Source organism: Chaetodon trifascialis, chromosome 4 (assembly GCF_039877785.1).
Source record: "Chaetodon trifascialis isolate fChaTrf1 chromosome 4, fChaTrf1.hap1, whole genome shotgun sequence".
NCBI classification, from domain to species: domain Eukaryota; kingdom Metazoa; phylum Chordata; class Actinopteri; order Chaetodontiformes; family Chaetodontidae; genus Chaetodon; species Chaetodon trifascialis.
The window spans coordinates 5,009,801-5,026,825 of record NC_092059.1 but is presented as its reverse complement, the minus strand read 5'-3'; the positions used below and the strand labels follow the sequence as shown (position 1 = coordinate 5,026,825).

At 43.6% G+C, this 17,025-nt stretch overlaps 1 protein-coding gene across 2 annotated transcripts in view; it reads right to left on the bottom strand.

Moving 5' to 3' along the window:
- The window catches only part of sh3rf1 (SH3 domain containing ring finger 1), a 29,489-nt gene extending 16,296 nt beyond the window's left edge, over positions 1 to 13,193 (bottom strand). For both annotated transcript variants that reach the window (XM_070961260.1, XM_070961261.1), the window contains exons 1-2: positions 12,903 to 13,193; positions 11,453 to 11,960 (exon numbers count right to left, since the gene is read on the bottom strand). In XM_070961260.1, coding sequence (XP_070817361.1) covers positions 11,453 to 11,836 — 384 coding nt within the window. In that variant the 5' untranslated portion in view covers positions 11,837 to 11,960; positions 12,903 to 13,193. The remainder of the gene's footprint in view (positions 1 to 11,452; positions 11,961 to 12,902) is intronic.
- Positions 13,194 to 17,025: the final 3,832 nt, after the last annotated feature.

Below are 17,025 nucleotides of genomic sequence, written 5' to 3'. Positions count from 1 at the left end.
AAATAGTAAAGGTTACAGGTAGATTTTGCTCTGTCAGCAGTTCAAGGGTGGCGTGTAACCACAGTAGACGGAAACCTTTACCCCCTCTGTGCAAGTGCCAGACATGTCTCCACTCCCATATGGATACCTCCAGGAGCTCTGCAGGGGTTTGAGAATGAGCAGGGGGTACTACAGCCAAAAGAGTGTGCCTTGTGTGGGGGCCGAGGGGTAGTCTGTCTGGTTTGCCCTTCTACAAACACATCCAGGCCAAGACACGTCAGACATTCAAGTACTGGGAGCACAAGCAGCCTGTGCCACACTGACCAGGTGGCCATCGGACATTTGTCGTTCATTATCAAGTCACCGTTTACTGAAGACCTTGCCACCAACTTCGTGGTACAAGCACCGACACATGATGGTAGTGAGAAATTCGGAAGGCGTGGGCCATCTTGATTCCATTAGAGCTGCATTAGTTTAAATTGATTCCTAATGGCTTTTTTAATGACCACTGTGTAGAGAGCTGGCTTCTTCGCTGCCTCCACCACACTGTCTAAAAACCTGAGGGTTTCTCAGTGTAAAATGCAGGAAATGGGCGACAGACAAAAAGAGGAGGACAAAAGGCGGAGATATCATGTTTAAGAAAGCCAGCAGCCAGAAAAAGACCCAAATTCAATTAAACTAACACAATTGGGTAAGAGATGGTGCACACAAAATCAGAGCATAGGCTGAAATTGTGCACATAGTTGTATTTTCTTAACAATTTTTTAATCTTCTTTGTATTTTTCACATAATTAGCCTGTTTTTCTAGTAGCTGCATCTCTTTCTCAAGGTCAATTCAATATACAGTTCTGGATAAATCTGTTATCTTAATGTACTGAGAACAGGTTTGTTAATAATACCATTTCTTCATTGTTGAGCAAAACAATTGTGGTGAATGAGAGCTGAACATCTGTTTTCCTCTTGGGTCTCTGATTTTCCCATCAGATCACAATCGGGTGTGTCCAGTATGTCCAAAAAACATAAACATGAGGAACACCAAGAATGACTCAATCAAGGGGAAAAAAACCTAATTAGGACGGGCCACAGACCACCAACTTTCGCTCACTGATATTCCAATGATGCTGTCATACAGGGACTTTCAGATGAGCAGCTCTTGTCAAGGCAGAGCCTCAGAAGACAGCTTACTCATCTGGAGCTGTTGTCTCGCTCTCAGTCTGAGACAAAAGAAAAACCTCCATTCTCTAGTTTCTATGGAAACTCCACACAGGAGCACTTTTTTGGGGGCCATTTCTGGGTCTCTCGACAGCGTTGTGTATCTTATAAGAGAAAGTCATTCAGAATCTGGAGTCCAGCTCTGGGAGAGAGTGCAGTGATGGCGCAAAGGGCACTGGTGAAGTTAATGGGCTACCACCTCAACAAAATAGTTTGACCTTTCGGGAATTACACTTATTAGCTTTCTTGCCAAGACCTGGATGGGAAGATCAATACCACGAGAATGTCTGTTCAGTAAATATAAGGTGACAGCCAACAGCCAGTGAGTATAGCTTAGCATAAACACTGGAAACAAAGGGAAACAAGTTCCTTTGCTCTGTCCAAAGCTAACAAAATCCACCTACCAGCATCTCTAAAGCTCACTAAAAGTATTTGATGCACAGGAAAAAGTCATTCTAATACCATGAAACTTCACCACAGCATAATATAGAATATACCAGTTTTTATGTCCCCAAGTAAAGCCATAATGTCAAAAAATCAGCTAACGCTTAAGTGTCAATAAAACTCAATTGTGCGTTATACACTGAGGGAGCTTTTCCAATAATTATCTGGTTTTATTAAAGCCAGTCTGGGAACATTTGTATATTAACGAAATCATTATTGTGTTATGGTAATACTGGATTTGCAGGATTTCTGCATCAATGTGATAAATTGAATTGAATTGAATTTGCCAGATATTGATTTCACTAGCAAAAACAGACTTTTCCATTTGGTAAAATGTTGAACCAGAGTCACTTCTTTTCAATAACTTCCCATGTTTTTTGTCCAACTATGCTCCACCATGCCAGCAGAATCAAAAAACAACAACAAAAACACTCAAGCAGAAATCAGAATCAATAAAATCTAAGCAACACTCAACCCAAGTGAAGCGAGAATCATTTATCTACTTGACTGCATTTTGTAAGGAGGGAAATAGGCAGTAAACCATTCAGGCTTTCCAAGAGCTTTACCCTATTACAACTCGCTGTGCTTGTTTGTTTCCATCACTACATAGCAAATGAGGTTCCACACATTAGTCTACGGGCACGAAAACACTCAGAGCAGTCTGGAGGCCAGATGGAAGCACAGATCACATGTGAGAAGAACAGGAAGTTTTCAAAAGCCCTTGAAACTCTCCTCCTGTTCCTCCTGATGTTGTTCCTTGTTCCTGGGTCATTTCTCAGTTAAAGAGAGACAATGTCCTCCACTCCCCGGAGTGCAAACAGATCTCAGGGGTAAACAGTCACTCAATGACCCCAGCAATCTACAGTTTTAATGCCACCCTGTAGGTGTAGCCTTCAGGCTCATGGGAATCTAGACTATCCCACCTCTAAGAAGAATGGCTTTGATCATACAGACCCCTAAAGGCTGACATGTGCAAAACCAGGAACTTCATTGAGATTTCTGTCTTAAGGTGGTGGAGTCTACAAAAACATTCACCACATGGGCATACAATCGAGACATTACTGAGCTGAGTGCACTTAGTAAGCTATAGATTAGTCATCAGAAAGAAAGCAGTTTAGCAGGAAGGGAGTATGGATTTATGGGAGAGCGTACGCACACACTGTAGAGCTGTCACACATGCGGTTTTCATGAAGCTCTTGTGTGTCTGGGTGTATGTGCAGGCTCTACTGTGAAAACGCAATTGCACGAAACCACTTGCACATGAACTGCCACAACGTCTTGTGTAGCCTAATGTGTACGAGCTGTTTTTTTTGTTTTTTTTTTACCTGGCTGGCCTCAGATGAGAGGTAAAGGCTGGTTCTGGGTGGCCCTGGGATCACCCATTCTGCTTGTCTGACTAAAAACTGAAAGAACACAACTCTTAAACTCTGTGCCAGTTCATACACTGGGCTTAACAACGGTTCTCACAGGAACCCACTCACATTTCAGCACATACAGAGAGACCAGGGAAGCTATGCAAACTAGAGAGAGAAGGGGGAGAAACAATGTGAGATCAAAAGACTGAGAAAGAAATGAGGCAGAGGGAGCACAACTTGCCATCCAGAACCTACAGTATCTTAAGGTTCTGTGACACAGACATGCAGACATTGGATCAGCAGCCCTAACTAATCTTTTATCCAAAGCCATCACAATTGAGACAGGCAATAACTGAGGGGTACATGATGGGTCACTGATGACAAACATATGATCAGCATTGCATTTCTTTGCTTTGCTTTGATTTGAAAATGAGTCAAACAAATGCAAAATGTACTGTATAAGCTCATTAGAGAGTATCGTTCACAATGCAAATGTTTTCCTGCACTACCAGTGGCAATAGCTGAATAAGCACCTCACTAATCAATCTAACATTTGGATAAAACGAATTATTTCAATTAGAAATGTGATCATACCATTTGTCAGGTATCTAATGACTTGGACGAGCGCTAAGAGAGGTCTTACACATAGGAAGTTAGCTTGTATCCAAGCTACAGAGGGATTAGTTCACAGTATCTGTGTATTAAGTACCAGTCAATATGAGCTGAATACTAAGCATTTCCTCACATTACTCTCCACTGTGCTGGTGAAAGCGTGCAGTGTCTGTGGCCTTTTGTTCCTCTTAGTCATTCAGGGTGAGCCACCTGCTCTGCTCTGCTCTGCTCTGCCTAGGCTGACTTTGATTTACGAAGGGAGTAGCAAGTCAAGGGGAAATTTGACAAGAAACTGGACAACCACCTACTCTATAGTGGCTGAATCTCAAATAAAACCTGTTATATAGGCACTGCTATCTTGTTTCCCAGTTATCTTTGTTAAATGTGTGACTTTCTCATATGCGTGCCTATCTCTCAATTATCTAGTGTTACATGTCAGACTAGTGGGCAACTGAAGACCATTTGCTTGCATTGGCTGGTATTTGTACGCCTCTACAGTGGACAAACAAAGCCAGGATATTGACACAGGTCTGGCAGAGGGCCAAGGCACAAACACTGCATCTGTTCTCTGACTCAAGAAGCAGCACAGCACTGACCATTTTTCACTTTCTCAAGAAAGTGTGTGAGAGTGTTTGTCCATTCCACCCTCGACTCAACCCAGATGTAACATGTAGCTGCTAGGTTTCCTTTATGTCCACTGAATGTAAAACGAGGCATCACATACTGAAACGAGAGGAGCAAATCTCAGGAGCTCAGAGTTTGGGGCCCTCGCTAGTTTCTTGTTCTTCTGCAAAGCTTAGCTGAGTGCTTAGTCCTGAACAGAACTACTCTATTACAGCAATTACTCCATTTAACTCGTTTGTGCCAGTCCTTCTCGGAAAGAGCTTTCTGGCTTACGCTTTGCAAAACAAGCTCAGCACTGTGAGTATAAAATTAAGTATTAGTAAGGAATCTATGCTTTCACGTCTGTCTTGGTGATGCCTGATCATGGCCACATCGGCCATTAGAGGCAAACCCATCAACATGCCTCATAAGACTAGAGACATTTGACAGGCAGACAATTCTGCTGGCACAGACCCACATTACAAAAATCTAGGTTGCTGTGGTTACTCTGCCCACAGTTATAGTATTAAGCACTGGGGAGAAAAGAGAGACAGATGCTGGTGCCTCTGAAACTAACCAGGATGTCCATCCATATACATGGGAGCTAATGGGCTTTGACATGCTCAGCATGAAGATCACACCTTCCTACCCTGGAGAACAGAAATACAGGCTGGTTGGCTCAAACCTGTGCTGACATTTCAACACACAGTGCTGCCACAGAGCTGTTTGTGTACTGACTACACACCTGTGTTTTTGTGGGTGTGCACTGTATAAGGGCCCTCGAGGATCTAAAACCAGGCTGTGACTCATTAAAACAAACACTGGCCTGGCTTGGTCAGGCCAAACTCACAGAGGGCTAGGTCTGTGTTTGTGTAAAACAACTTAGCTCAAAGTACATTTGCCTATAATCAGAACACTCATGATGGGACACGAGTGTGAATGTAGCTCTCTAGTCAGTGCTTGTGGTGGGGTGTGTGTGCAGACAGCATACTCTGGATGAACGAAACCCCCAGTCTTTGTCAGTGCTCTCCCCTATTCAAGTCCACTTCAGTAATTAATCACACACTGTCAACAGGACAGACCCCACACATGTGGAGTGACTGGGAACACTAGATTTTGGTAGCCGGGTTTGCAAGATTTCTGTCCTTTTCTTTCAAAGTTTTTTCAATCATTTATTCCTGCAATTCTGTTTCCCATTTCAGTTCAGTTGTACTTCGTTTACATCTACATCAATTGTCACAAACAACCTCAACTTTAAACTTATGGTTTAGGGAGCAAGATATAGTTTCTTTTGATTGTAACTACTGTTCTGACTGAATTAGGTGTGTTATGTAAGATGTGGCTGGGCATTATTACTAATACTGTCCTTATTACAGCAGATAAAAACAAAAAACAAAAAAAAACACAATTGCTTTGAATTGTCGTACCGGATACCGAGAATCTTCTCACAGCTGGGACAAGCATGTCACTCAGGGGACAAACGCAGATTAACTGCACCTCTGGGCCTCCAAGAATAACAGGAAACTTCTCAGCACATAGCAGAGCAGCAAACACATGCGGCTAACAGAAGAAAAGGACGGAGATTTGAGGAAATCATTTAAAATATCTGATAGAATAATTTTTGGCCTATCTCAGAAGGAGGTCAGAGACCACACATCTCTCATGCAGCAGCAAGGTGAGCCAGAGGCAGCAGGGCTGCTGCTTGAAGATGCATGAATAGCCAGTAATAGTTCTCAGGTCAGAGGTCAAACAACTCAAAACGAAACTCCCAGCAAATCATGATTCTGCCTTAGGGATGGGAACTAAACACTTAACATGCCAGCAGTCAAACGGCCCATGGATGACCAATCCTGGCCCACCAATCACAACACAGGGTGAGAGGTCAAACTGCTCTGTTAAGGCCAGGCAGGTATTAGGAGCAGTTTGGGAATAAGGGGGGGACACAAGGGGACAAATGTTGTCAAACAGCTGACAAAACAGTCAAAATAATAAATTCCACTGAAAACATTTGTTTTTGGGTCAACCCCTTTCACCCAAGCCAGGAGAAATTACTGGAATGACTGGTATAAGATATGATGGCAAGCGCAGTCAAAGTGGTCTGTAAGACAAATTATTGATAAGAGCTGGTTCTTAAAATATTGTTCCTGAGGAACCTCAGACACTGCTTCACACAAATGAGTGCAGAGGAAAGACTGTCAGCGGCGCCCACAGGTGTGACAGGACGATGGTAAAGAAGGTCATGGCTGCTTCCCTTACTACTGTCTTGCTGACAGACTTGGCAGGAGATGAGATATGGACGGAAGAAGCAGGGGGGTGTGGGCCATTGACAAATGTGACATTTTTAGCTGGTGGACCACCCAGAAGTCAGTGTTAAAAGCACTGGAAATAACAACAAACATTAACGCATCTTTGTTAACAAAACCGACAAAATAAGGTTAAACATAATCATCAGTTGACAGAGAGCTAGACAGTCCAAGCTGTACAGAAAGTTGTGGCCAGATGGCCAGCACTTTGGAAGAATATGAAAAGATGTCCTGCAACAAGATACAACTGCTAGAGCTGAGTCTGCCCTGGGGCTTTCAGGTGCCGAGGCACATCACTGCAAGCTTGATTATCAACAGAAGTACAGACTTCATGAATATGGCAGACACAGGCCTCTACAGTCCTTTCAAATCACCATATTTACTTGTGACTCAAAGAACAGCACTGCATGTCTTGCAGCAAAAGTACACAGAAATACATGCTGATACTTATAGAAGGTTTACTGAAGGTGAACGTGAGTTGGCAAGTGGAACGAGACTGGACAAGCCCAGTGTTTAGAGGAGAAACAGTGACCTGCTACTACTCATGGCATTCCTCAGAGACTCGCTCACACACTAACACAAAACATCCTACTCTGTCTGGGGGAAGAGGTGAAAAGGAGACAGAGCAAAACAAGTCAACTCTTTCCTCTATCTGTCTGGCAAATCTTAAAAGCCCAGAAAGAAAACACACCCTACGTCAGCAGAGCAGAGTTACACTACAATGAGGAGGTCTTGGCTGCACCTTAATCACATGATTAGGTCTTTCAAACTTCTCCTTGGAAATTATGTAAACCCATACATGGAGGACAGTACTTCCCACAGCATAACTGTCCATTTACTCATTTGCTGTATGTTCATCTATGTACGTTAGCAGTGCAATAGACTGCTCACCTGTTGAAGATAACCAGGTACCCCTCCTCTTGCCCATTGCACGAAGGGACAAGCTCCACTCCATCGTGAGTTTGTACATGATGGGTGGTAAAGGAAATGGAAGAAATAGATTTCAAACCTTCTGGGTTGCACATCATGTTGCACCTATAAGTTGGTGGTGTGAATTCTCTCATTAAGCACCTGCTTTCAGGAAACTTAAGGTAAGGACGCAGAAACCATTCATTTGAAATATAATTTAGAATCAGGCTGTGAAAAACTGTACTTGTCAACAAGAAACAAACTGAGCGAAAGTGCATTAGGTAAGTGTGTAAAAACACATAATGGCAACCACAGACACGCAGGTTGCTTCACTAAATAACAAGTGTTTTGTTTCCGCTGAATGAGAGTCAGCAGTCAGCAGTAAGAGGAGAACGGGGAGCAGTGCCGACTCACTGTCTAATAAACTCTAATCTCATTAGACCTTTAACAGGCTCCAGCCTGGATTTAGACAGCAAGGAGGGAGGAGGTATATGGCAGAAATATGGGAAAAATACAGCTTGTGACAGTGTCTCATAAGAGAAAATTACAGGTGGCTCCAAAATCCCTGACACGCACTGTCCAGAAGGTCACGGCTACTTGTAGACCTCCGTGGGAAATACAGAGGAGGCAAGAGAAAAGTGTGAGTGTGTTGAGAGAGCAGGAATGAATAGACCAAAGCCTTCTTGAAAAATTCCCAGTGGAAAGCAGTAAGTATGTGTTTGCCAGTATGTGGGCAGCGTGAGGGTGTAATGACGGGGTTCTGTCGCACAGGCAGAGGTCAGCCAGCCGGCCAAGAGGAAAGGCTTCAACAACAATATGATGTCATCAAAGAGGGCCAGCGTGACTCATCGACCTCAGACGAGGGAGGCGCACAGGAATTTTAATGAGATACCGCTCCATAAGGAACCCATAAACAACATTCTTCTTCTCTGAAGAAATGAATCAACTACAAAGAGAGGACAAAACACACTGCAGCTTTAATATAAAAATAACTGGGAAACAAAAAAAAAAGAATGTCTTGACGGTCACGAAATGAGAAAACTTCCCTCAATCAGCGGCAAATAATACCAAATTAAGATGCTATGTTTTTCCTTCCTGTTTCTTTAGAATTATTTCTGCGGATTTGAAGATAATGAGAAGTAGTGGCAGGTGGAGGAGGCCATCAAATGTAAGAGGCCTGCAAAAAGAGAAAAAAAAAACCTCCGCTCTAATTACCAAAGAAGAGACAATGACCTAATTACATCCCCAAGAGCTTAGGAAAGAATAGTGTCTCATTTCCCATCAACTAAACACACACAGACAGACACACATACGCACTCATATCGATAGGTAGTTGAGTGAAGATATTATTCTTAATTAAAGCCTTATTGTATTTATACATTTATAGCTTATAAATGTAAGCCATGCTGTGGCTAAAGCACAACACCAGTAAAAAGGAGCACTAAAGTTTTATGACAAAGGCAGAAATTATCATAAAAGAAGCTATATTTTGAGTCTGTGGGAGTAATTGCCCAACTCTCCAGTGGACCATAATGATAACTGAAGACATCCCCAGAAATCCTCTAATTCCTCTCCCCTCTCCCTCATTGGCTCCGACCCCTGACTGCCATGACTCCTGAACCCTAACCTTTGACTTCCAGACAGCTCCAATGGCTTTACTCACTCTCACGCAAAAATACCACTGAGCTATCTGTTCTCAATCTGTGTGAACAAAATACTGTGTTATATGAGTCAACAAGGCCAACGGGAAGACAAAACATCCATGTAACGGAGCACCATGGAGGTGAGTCATCAACCTGACTGTGAAGGGCCAGACAACCACGGCACTGCACTCAAGATGTGCCTTTTCATTCCCATCATCAAAGAGATGCCGGGCCAGAGTGTCAAACAGCTGCAAGCAACCCTGGAGATGACAAGAGGAGGGGCAGATAGCTGACCGTGCAAGGTTACACACTAAGCATTTGTCCCTTTTGGTCATGACACCTTCACTTAACACTCATAAGCTTCTGTTACTGGTAGGCTTCCATACACACACTCTTGGCTACTCTACACGTGTTGGTCATTCAGTAAGATCAGAGGGGACCCGAAACAAAACCCTGTTGTGCATCTGTCAGGCCGTCCCCACCGCCTCCCCCCTCCCGGTCATTCTCTGACCATATAAGAATTGGAGGTGGAGCTCTGCTTGAACAGGGGCACTGCACCAGAGGAGCTGCTTCAAGCCTTCAGATACCCCAAAAATCAGGGGAGAGAGGACGAACAACAAAGAAGTGGGACTGAGGGTGTCACCCAGGGGCAGTGAAGCGCTCAGTCCCCATGGAGCACCGGCCAGAGATCAGACTAGGCAATCAGGAAGAGCTTTGATCTCTGTCTTTTATGTGCGAAAAACGTCACACCTGCACAGCCATGTCTTTTCTTGTCCTCGGGCATCAGTGAATGCCTTATGACGGCAGAATAGACTTGAGAAGCGCCATTAGTCGATAACATGACATTCTACAAAATAGCTGGAAATGCGAGGAAAATAGGAAATGGCATTTTAATGCACTTCACAACTACACAGACTCAGACAAAACACCTTCACATACTGTGTGCACGGGGGAGGACTGTACCCTCTGTGCCTACACTGAGAGATTATAACCAACTGTCAATCTTAAAAACCTGAAGTAACATGGCAGTTTCAAGTGTCCACCTTTTATCTCCAACAAACAGGCTTTGTAGAGTCTAGGGAAATTCCACGATGCACAAACAGCTTTGAAATGAGCATGTATCCTCTGAAGTGATACTATGGCAAATGAGGCGGGTCCCCCAGTAGCGATTTACAGCGAGGTCTCTGATCTTGGTACCTGCATGGCTAGGCAGATGCATTATCAGCGCTTTGACATTCCAGTGATTCTACACAAGACCTTGACATCTTTTCATCTAAACTATCCTCCCTACGTGGAGACCAGAGGCGCTCAACGAGGGGCCCGTGTGTTTTCCACATTTTTTTGCCCTCTCCCTTTTTTTGGACCCATGCAATGATATCAAAGCAATACCATCACAAATACTACCTTCAGTGCGATCTGAGTACAAGTATGAGCAAAAGATTTAGTTTAGAATCTTAATCTTAATAATCTTGATTAATTCTTTCTAATATTAAGGTGTTATATTTTCTGGTGTGTGCCCCCCTACCTCAAATAATCTGGCAACTCAGAGAAAGTCAAACATTACCACACAAATGTGATTTTGAGTTTTATAACTAATACATAGAAACAATCATTTACTGGGTATTCTCAGAGGAGAGTCTAAAAATAAAGACAATAAGCAGCTCTTGTTAGAGATACAGATTAAATAAACAGCATATAAACAGCACAAAAATACCAAAGCAAGATATGCTGTAGCATTCATTGGCCTCAGCACCTGCTTTCATCTTGCCTAACTGTTGGGACAAAAGCACATTAAAATCAACCCCTGAAAGATAAATCTAAGATATGAATTTCCTGTTTCCATGTGTTTAAAAGCTCATCTCTGTATCACATCTGTTGAAATGAAACTGCTGAAACTCAGGCTCCCAACACGTCACAATTTTCTCCTGCTTCTTCAACTATACATTACATCTCCTCTCAGTACTGCAGATAAAACCACCCTGTAGTCCCACCCTGCATTTCTCACGTACATTCACAAGCAAAACTACAGCAGGGATTCCAAGTACAACAAGAAAGACTTTGGCATAAGGTACTGTCAGCCGCTAAGAGAGAACTGAGAACCTTTCTAACGGGAAAAGCGCAGCTGCAGTCCGTGCAGAACAGAATAATTTGTTGGCTCGACTATTAACTGCTCTCAATCACTGACATTAGTAATGTTGGGCTGCTAGTCAACTGGCTGGCTTTCCGATCACCATGATAACAGTTAATCCGCAGCAAAGATTAGAGAGCCAGTAATGCAACATGCTGCTTTTAATCCACACAGATTTTCTCTGTTTTGTTTCAGCTTGACCCTAACAATGGGAAACAGATTCATGCTCATTGGTCCATGTTCACTCACAGTGAGTATACTAACCCGGACAAGGGTGCTCTTAGCCTGAGCTCGCTGGGGTTGTGCTCCTGGGGTGCCCTGGTCCCTGGTTCCACTGCTGTGCGCTCTGGCCACGGCTCCTCCAGACGTACCATTTGTGCAGACTATGGCCCCAGGACCAGCCCTTCGAGGCCTCTGCTTGATGCCATCCAACAGCCGCACAAGAAGGATGTTGCTGGGGAGTTCATCCACGGCACACTCCACCAACGTCCGGCACTCTGGGCAACGCAGCTCTCCACGTGAGCCCAGGATGCCTTGGAGGCAGCGACGGCAGAAGGTGTGCTGACAGGGGAGAACCTTTGCTGAGGCATCCAATCGCTCCAGACAAACAGGGCACTCAAGCAAATCCAACAATACTGACTCGTCCATTCTCTGTGTGTTCTGCCCCACTTCAGCAGAAAGACATGATGCTGACAAGTTTTCTGTTCGCAGGCAGGACCAGCTCTGTCACGTCACTCCCATACCTCGGCTGTGGCCATGGCATCGGCATCAGCTACAAACCAGGGTCAACACATGCAAATTAATCAAATGCACACATAAGAAATGGGTCATTGTATGCACGCAACAGTCATCACATATAGCTGAAACAGGGCAGTGTTGCTTCACTTATTGATCATTGGAAATATTACATGTCAGTTGGCACAGTTGGAAAAACTGACATTCACGCCACATCTAATACTGTAGATTAGTGATGAGCTGGTAAAACAAAGCCGCTGTCCTACTGTCTGCCATTAGATTAACGACTACAGGGTTGAAGGGCAAGTTAATCTAATTTACTCCACAGCGGATAATTACACCTAGAAACTGTAATCTTGTGGATCCTTGGACCCTGGAACATATGTACGCTCAACGCGCCATGACAGCGACAAAAGGAGAGACGCCTCCAGCCGCGGCGCAGCAGTGACAGACTGAGATTTGTCTCCCCAGAGAGAAAACATGCAGAGAAATCGGCAACAGCTCGCTATGTCTGGTAATCAATAAAAGAAACTACCAATCAAATCAGCCTGACGTAACCCATCTTATGAATGCTGACATTTCCATGATAAAATCCGAACCTCTCAAGCTCATGCAGCTATAGTGAAACATTACTCGGGGAGAAAAAAAAATGTCAATATTACGTAACACTTAACAGCATGAAAAACGTGTACCGATATTTACCGGACCCTTTAAGACAGTAGTACTCAGCGCAGTAGTGTTTTCGGGACAGCATGAAAAATTAAAACTACCAAATGTAAAGTAAAGTTTGCTAGCACAGGTCGCTGGCTAGCGAGGGGCTACTTTAACGCAGCCACCTTTAAAGCAACTGCGGTTAACAATTAGAAGTTTTTACAGCAGCCGTACTTGGAAAGAAAATGTTTCCTATAACTTCTCCGACGAAATCAATTGATTTATAACACTTAAAAATAATTCGTCCACTTAATGAAATTCAGCTTACCTCTTCCAAAACAGGACTCCTCCTCTTGTTGCTCCGTATCTCCCAATTTTTGCTTTCTTGCTAACGTTTACTTGTTAGCAAGCTACCTAGAGTATACTAGTCGCTTATCTGGAGTATTCGACAAATACTACTGTTCTTCCAATATATGTTTACTTTCGAGGCGTACAACGTATAGCATGAACATACCTCTGTCAGATATTTAAGTAAAACCTAACATGAAAAGGACACAGGCGACACAACGGAACTCCAACTACAACGAGCGCCATGCTAGTACGCTACTTCTGTTCTGCTGGACTGTGTTGCTGGAAACAAGCGGAGAGGGGGAGGGAGTATGTGGGCTTCAAGTACTGTCGGGAAAGAGAGTAATTACGGGGGGTGAGTAATCAGTATACACGAACGAGGCACCAAATTACATGGAATGTGACGTTTACATACACAAGTCTGTGTACAGTTTTAGTAATTGATATAGTTTTCTAAATTGAAAAGTTTGACTGGTTAATAAAACAGCAAATACTGAACCGGCGTGAACGTCCTCTGTGGTCTGATATAGCAGCACTGGTCATCACTGTCACTCGCCATCATTTCATCGTGATGGAAGCTAACAACTTATGTAAACAGTTACTTTATGTCATTATTACTATTTATATATCTCCTGAGACAAGTGCTTGTCTTCCAGTCTACCACCGTGGAAAAGGGGAATTTCCGAAGCCCACAGAAGGCGTCATCCAGCGTTGTCAAACGGGCGTGAACTGAATCGTCTAATGATCTATAATGATGTGTCAAAGAGCAGCATCTTTCCCAGGCGGAGTGGAAAATAACTTGGTTTGCATTTCATTATTTGGCGACACCAGTGGACATGTTGTGCGGTTAGCTGGAAGCCAGCTCTCCTGGTGCTCTATTAAAAAACACAGCCACTTAAATTGTCTCCAAAATATGGATTTTTTTCCTCCCCCTGTTGCATTTCAGCAGTATGTTCCGTTCAGCTGTAATCCTCAGATATTGTTCACAGATGTATTGCTTTGTCATGTGGACATAATAAATAGCTATAAGTGGTCTACTATGAATGGAAGGAGGACATAATCTTATTTCTGAAACATACCGTACCTAAATGAATACCAGAGAGTGAATAGGGACATCTGGTGGTCACATTTCCCAGAATTTATAGAGAAAGCAAGCACATTTTCTATACTTATCACTTTTTTTTTTAGCATATTTCCAGGCACAAACGAATGCATAAGTTCAGGATGTTGATTTTAAAGTGTTTTCAGTCCTTATAGTAGCAGCTATTAATAAATTGTGTCTTATGAAATTACAACTGTCCGTTTAATGTGAATTTTACACTGCAGAAATTTGATTACTCTAAAACACGGTGCAACAGACAAGCATCCAGCCTTGGATGATGCCATCCTGTATCTTTTCTCGAGGCAAAAGCAAACGGATGGACCTGTCACTGGCAAATATAAAAATAGAGAAGAAGCCCACAGGGGGAGAGGGGGAGCACTTTTCCAAAGGCGCTGCTTTTATTACAAAAAGTACATTTGGAAGAGACCTTTGACTCCTAATAACCTTCACAGCAGAGGCGCAAAACTGCACGAGGGAAAAGAGAGCAGCCAGACAATAAACATGTGATTTATTTTTATCTCATGTGGAGGACACTGCATATTGAGCAAGCAGGAGAGATGAGGGAGAGGAAGAAAAGGGCAATAAAGAAGGAGATTTATATGGAGGTGGCTCTCTTCTGTCACACGTGATCCTTGGGGAGTTGGCAGGAGCCCTCAGGTCATATTTCCTCACAGCGAAGAGGCAGCAAATCCGCCCCTCCACCTCGGCTGAGACAATGGCCCCTGCCCTCCTTTTATGCTTGACCCCTGTGTATTACCACACATTCGGCACACATTCCATGTTGTTTGGCGAAAAGGCTTCAGCGGACATCGCTTAATGTTATTCAGAGAGGCAGGAGGAATGATTTGTAGACTTTGAAAGGCAATAATCTCCCATAATGACTGCACCTGGGGGCAAAAACAAGCTTGCTGTCCACACACACACACACACACACACACACACACACACACACACACAACCTCATATGACGGAGGTGACAGCTGGGTTACTGCCTATAAACGGGGACAAGGAAAGCAGGAGAGGACATGACAAGACATATGTCCCAATTTCCATGAAGGGATAAACCTTGACAGAAATATTGCCCTCTCTTGTACACTCCATTACTGTAAATAGATGCCCAGGGTACAAAGTGTTGAAATGCAGCAAATACCAGAGCGGAGGACCATTTTCAGGAGCTATCATTCCAGTGCTGTTCAGCATCTGACAATGCTCCCTAATTCACTTTTTAAAACAACAATGTCTTACTCTGTCTTCTCTGTGGCTTAATATGCATTAAGATCAGGACACTCGCGACCACTGATCTCCATTTGAATTGCTTTGATAAGGCTTTCAAACTTACTAAGTCAGCCTGAGGCGACCTGCTTTCAAATTTGATTAGGGACCATAGCTGAATGTCAATGAACGCTGTCTGATAACGGTTGAGTGCATATGTTTCTCTGTGGGGTGATTTTTTTTTTTCCTCTTTGAGGGCTGGGATCAAGCCAAACACAGGCCTTGTGGAGAATTCAAACCAAGAATTGAATTACTTTCATCCCAGGTATAATGTCAAACAGAGAAAATGTGTACGAGACTGATATTATGCACACTGCTATTTGTGTTTACCTGGATATATTTTGGCAAGTCAAAAGCACATTTCTCCGTCAGTCATCCTGAAAGATGACATTCTGATGAAACAGACACAAACAAAACCAACTGCTCGACTCCAAACTGAGCGTAAAATGTCCTCTCTCGTTGTACTTCAAAGAAAGCCAGCAGCATTTTGTCTGAACGCCTCATACTCTCATCATAGGCGTGAACAGACAGCCGCCTGCCTTCCTGTACTGTATATACCTCTGAACAAGTAAAATGCAAATCACTTCTGATGTAAAACTATCATCCATGCATAATACAAGTCACACAGCGGGACTTAAAACAGAATTGATGAATCTGAAATGGAACAACAGACATAACGGCATCATGGAGCATAAATATTGGATGAATTGCTCTGATGTGGATGGCATGAAACAGCTTTAAGTGCTATTCCTCTCTGGCTCTCAACAGCCTAAATAACGTTAGAGTGGGTAGTATGGAACGCCGCAACCCAAATGTGTGTGTGTTTGAATGGCAAAATCAAAATTCAGAATACAGCTGCAGGCTGGGAAGCAGCTCCATCGGCCAGAATTAAAGGTGCAAGCAGAGTTTCAGGCTTCACAAAGGTGAGCACGGTCACTTCATCTAGTTTCACTCTGTTTCAATCACACACTTGTTTCTTCATCTCCAAGCCTGCAGCATTTCAATAATTGCACCCTCAAAGTTCTGCTGTTTGTCCCCCCTTCGCTGGATTTGAACAAACCTCAGAGGGGATGTTCAGGAGGCGGCGCAGGATGTCTCCAGTGAGTTTAATCAGGATTGCTAGGAGGCATCTTGGATTCTGAGCGAATGTGTGATTGGTCACAGCCACTTGCACAAATCAATACGGCACCTCAGACTCTGATTAATATTTGCCCCAAGAGCATGTGCGCCTAATTTGGGGAAATTCTGTCAACTGGGGTTTGAGGTACACACTTTTGGTATTTGCAGCGCCCCCTATTGGTTGGGCTCTAAACACTTTGGTGGGCCCATTCCCAATCATGGCCTGAAGAAATGCACCAAGATATTTAATGATGGACAAATTGTTAACGAGTTGTGGCCATTTTCCTGCCAGGCCCTGCCCCTCTGTTAGTGGACAGCGGCCATGTTTTTTGACTAATCTTGCTAATTCATGAGAAATTAGTATCTCAGTCCTGCAATGCTGCACCCACTTTGGCGCTGATTGTTGGCAGACTTTTATGGTTCAAGAAGCTTTTTGGTGGAGCACACTGGGCTGGACTTGTTGGTCAATCTACGCATGGTGTGAGGGGTGTGGCCCGTCATTTCATCGCCACTGTCCGGCCAACTGGACATATTTCTTGGGAAGCACTCGCATCATTTCCAGTTATTGGACTGAGTTTCATGTTTCAAGCTAATGGCTTGAGAAAAGTAA